Genomic DNA, 3,841 nt, shown 5'->3' on the forward strand with positions numbered 1-3,841 from the left:
TCGAAATCTTCGACGGAATTATGTTTCTGTGTACGTATGTGTATCAGATAAATAATCATGATACAGTCTAGTATGACCTTCTTCCCTATTTCGATTAATCACACGATGATTCACAATACCACCATGATGTGGGATAAAATTCACTCTCTAACGTTGATAATGAAGGTGTACAACAGCCATTCTCATTCTTGCATCATGTTCTTCTTCTTCTGGTTACATAATATCAAGAATCATTTGTGTGGTGTTATCATTGAGTACGGTGTGTTGAAATATTTTAAGTTTGTGTTTTACTTCGTTCTTGATCTATATAATTAATAGGAAGTTCAGATGAAGAGATCTTAAAATTATTGTCCTTGTTGTGGACCATTTACAAAGATGAATTTTGCCAATGTATTTTCACATCAACTAGTCAAGTGTATTTTCACATCAACTAGCCAAAAAAGCAAAGCCGCTAAAACTGAAAGTTTTTACAAAAAGGTGAAGACGAGTGGTAATCTCAATTGTTTAATTGAGTTGTCACTTTCATTATCTTTTAACGTATAACAACTTATTTAAAATTTTACAAAATATATTTTTATTGAAAACCTATTGTTTAGGATTAAAATATACTATTTCAAAAAATAGCCAACCAAAACACAATGTCTTACGGATTCAACAAATTTTAACCAACCATTTTTTTATATTATTATAGTTAACCAGAATCTTTGGAATCTTCATCCAAATTGAAGTAAAGAATTAAGAACTTGTTAATGTCAATAGCATGTTGTAAACTCTGTTTAATTTCTACATATTCTTACATAGTACAAAGAGAATCTTTTGCGTTATATTACTAACTAATAAAATTTCTTGTGTTAAAAACAAATAAAAATGAAAATGTCCATCTAAAACCTAGAATATTCTTATTAATATTTACCATAAACTTTTTCATTGTAATGCTATAAATAGATCTAATCCAAAATAGAATTGCACTTGATTAAACTCTTAATAATGAGGTTCAAACAGCTAATGCATGTACACCAAATTTAAGCACGTACAACATGATGCAATTTCCATAATCAATAATAAAACCAGAGCAATTTAACTGAAACAGGTAATAAATATGATCACTAGTTTCACCAATCAACCGTACGTCACCCAGAAATGAGCTCAGAAATGAACTACAGTCTACAGCACATAGAACTTTGTCTTCTATGTGATCCAAATAAAAGCTTATAAAGATACAATTGTTCTTCCCCCTACAGGTTTTAGTATTGTTCTAGTCCCTGGGGGGCAATTTGAAACAGAAACGAAAAAAGGGCATACACTTATCTTGCTTAGAGCAGGTTCTTCGGAGGGTAGGATGACCGCAGCTAACCACAGATCCAACTTAACTGTTTTGCACATTGAAAGATACACTGAAAGAAACATCAACCTAAACGTCAGTAATATAACTCAAAAGGTATTTGTTTCTGTTATGCCCGCTTTCGGCCATGGGCCCTAAACAGGTCCCTGTGGGTGCACTAAATAGCTGGACTCTCGTGTGTGGGCTAGAACCATGGATTTATATGACTTGGGCCAGCACATGCGGGCTGGGCTCGTAACATGCAAGCTGGGTTCACATGCGAGCTGGGCTCATGACATGAGAGCTGGGCTCAAACATGCGAGTTGGGCTCAAGTGAGGACATGCGAGCTGGGCTCACACATGTAAGGTGAGCTCACATTTGTCATTTGGGCTCTCATATGCGAGCTGAGCTCGGTTGTGCCCACGCGAGGTGGGCTCAGGTGCCTTCATGCGAGGTGGGCTTAGCTGCCCACACGCGGGCTGAGCTCATGAGCCCACATCTTATAGAAACAGAGGTAACATTATATTTATTATTTAAAGGCGGTGCGGGCCGAGGTGACCAGGCCGGGCCGCATCGAAAGACTTTGTGTGCAACATGGAAAGTGACTCATAGATGACTGAGTTGCTCGTAGATTTCGGGGTCGACACGGGTTATTCCTACAATTACGGGAAGAAATGCGGAGATGCCGCGAAATTATAGGAAGCATGTGGAGCCGGTCGAGATTTACGTGCCTAATTGGCTGAAGGCCTGACTTTATCGTGGGCTTGGGCTGCACGGGCTGAAGAGTCCTAACCCTAGCCTACGTGACTTGTTCCCCAAGAACTACGTGAGGCTTGATCCCTATAAATAGGGTACGTAGGCACTTGTATGAGACATGAGTCGACACTTGACAGAGAATAACAAACCCTATTCTTTTTAAGGAGTCCACATACAAGCTCAGCCACCACCAAACAACCTTCCTCCGCCCTCAAACACCGTCCTTGATCTTTGTTCCGCCCATTAACCTCCACAACATTGTTATACGAAATTCTCCCTATAACATTTGGCGCTAGAAGGAGTGGTCGTTCATCAATAATAAAACCAGAGAAATTTAACTGAAACAGGTAATAAATATAATCACTAGTTTCACCAATCAAACGTACGTCGCCCAGAAATGAGCTCAGAAATGAACTACAGTCTACAGCACATAGAACTTTGTCTTCTATGTTATCCAATTTAAAACTTATAAAAATGCTTTTGTTCTTCCGCAAACAACCGAAATTTTATTTAAACAACCGAAAACCTTAACCACATTGGATGTTTCTGACGGCATTTCCCTATCACAGGCCACCATGCAAGAAAATTCTATAATGTTTTCTAACCCAGCTAAGGAATATTCTGAAGGCATTTTGGTATACATCTGACGTAAGTATTTGAGATTAGGAGCACGGAAGTTGATAGGTAAGAGTCCTTCACAACAGAACAAGATCAACTTCTCAAGCACAGGGCAATTGAAGACGTTTTGTTCTGAAGTAGAGACATCTGTTAAAACGATTTCCTTCAGAAAAGTCAATCCTCCAAATGTAGGTGTATAGGGTAACCAAACATTTTTTAGGCCCTCTAGATAAAGTTGCTTGATACCCTTAGTTGAGAATAACGGAATCCACTGACCAAAACAATCAAGGATTATCTTGGCATCGCAAAAACCAGGAAAACAGAGAGAAAATCTGAGAATGGGGCCATTGTGGAGTAGGAGAACATTACTTATCACACTAACAAAATTAAGAGCTGCTAGTTCTAGACCACGCGATCTGCCAATATAACATGACTTTTCACTTAAGATGTCTTCATCAAAAACAAGATTTGGAATAGTAGTCCAACAATTCCTCCAATTCCTCGCCAAGATACTGGTTCTCACTGCATCTCGTATAGGCATAAAACAAAGGATAGTTTCTTGTACATTCCGAGGCAGCACAATGATCCTATCTTCCTCAATATGAGTACGACCGACCTTTCTCTTACTAGACTCATCCATTCCCATCTGCAATAAGAAAACGCGTCATAATTTACTAATGATGCCTCATCCATTTATTAACATTTTACTTTTTATGATGTCTCGTCCGATTGTGAAATAATGATATAAATATCGAGTTTTCAATGAACATTAACCAAAATACCCATTTTCAAGCACTTCGGAAAATTCTACCCATTCGATTACCCTAATGTCAAATGCGTATTTTATATCACTATGCCCATCTCCTTTTCTTTTTCGACCCCTTTTATAAAACACACGCCACGATATCTCGGTGCTCCTCTTATATGAGAATATACTATGAATATTTCAAGCTAGTTGATTACATAATTAGAAGGCGAATCTGATTTAGTGAGGAAATTCTGAAGTGTTGGATAGCATATAAATGTCGTACATGTGTACATCCGTGAGGTTGAACTGGAAAGGTAGTACGCATTTGACAATGGGGGTCTTTGAATGATAGACATTACTAATTTGGTTTCTATAAGATACCCCAAATCCAAATGCA

At 38.0% G+C, this 3,841-nt stretch overlaps 1 protein-coding gene across 1 annotated transcript; it reads right to left on the bottom strand.

Annotated features, from left to right (window-relative positions):
* Window positions 1-2,544: 2,544 nt before the first annotated feature.
* LOC141703424 (F-box/FBD/LRR-repeat protein At1g13570-like) lies at window positions 2,545-3,342 on the bottom strand. Its single transcript, XM_074506960.1, has one exon. It carries the CDS (start codon window positions 3,340-3,342, stop codon window positions 2,545-2,547), a length of 798 nt encoding a protein of 265 aa, XP_074363061.1.
* Window positions 3,343-3,841: the final 499 nt, after the last annotated feature.

Source organism: Apium graveolens, unplaced genomic scaffold (assembly GCF_009905375.1).
Source record: "Apium graveolens cultivar Ventura unplaced genomic scaffold, ASM990537v1 ctg6634, whole genome shotgun sequence".
NCBI classification, from domain to species: domain Eukaryota; kingdom Viridiplantae; phylum Streptophyta; class Magnoliopsida; order Apiales; family Apiaceae; genus Apium; species Apium graveolens.

Coding starts and splice junctions, on each gene's coding strand:
- LOC141703424 (XM_074506960.1), bottom strand. CDS start 3,342: ATGGGAATGGATGAGTCTAGTAAGAGAAAGGTCGGTCGTACTCATATT.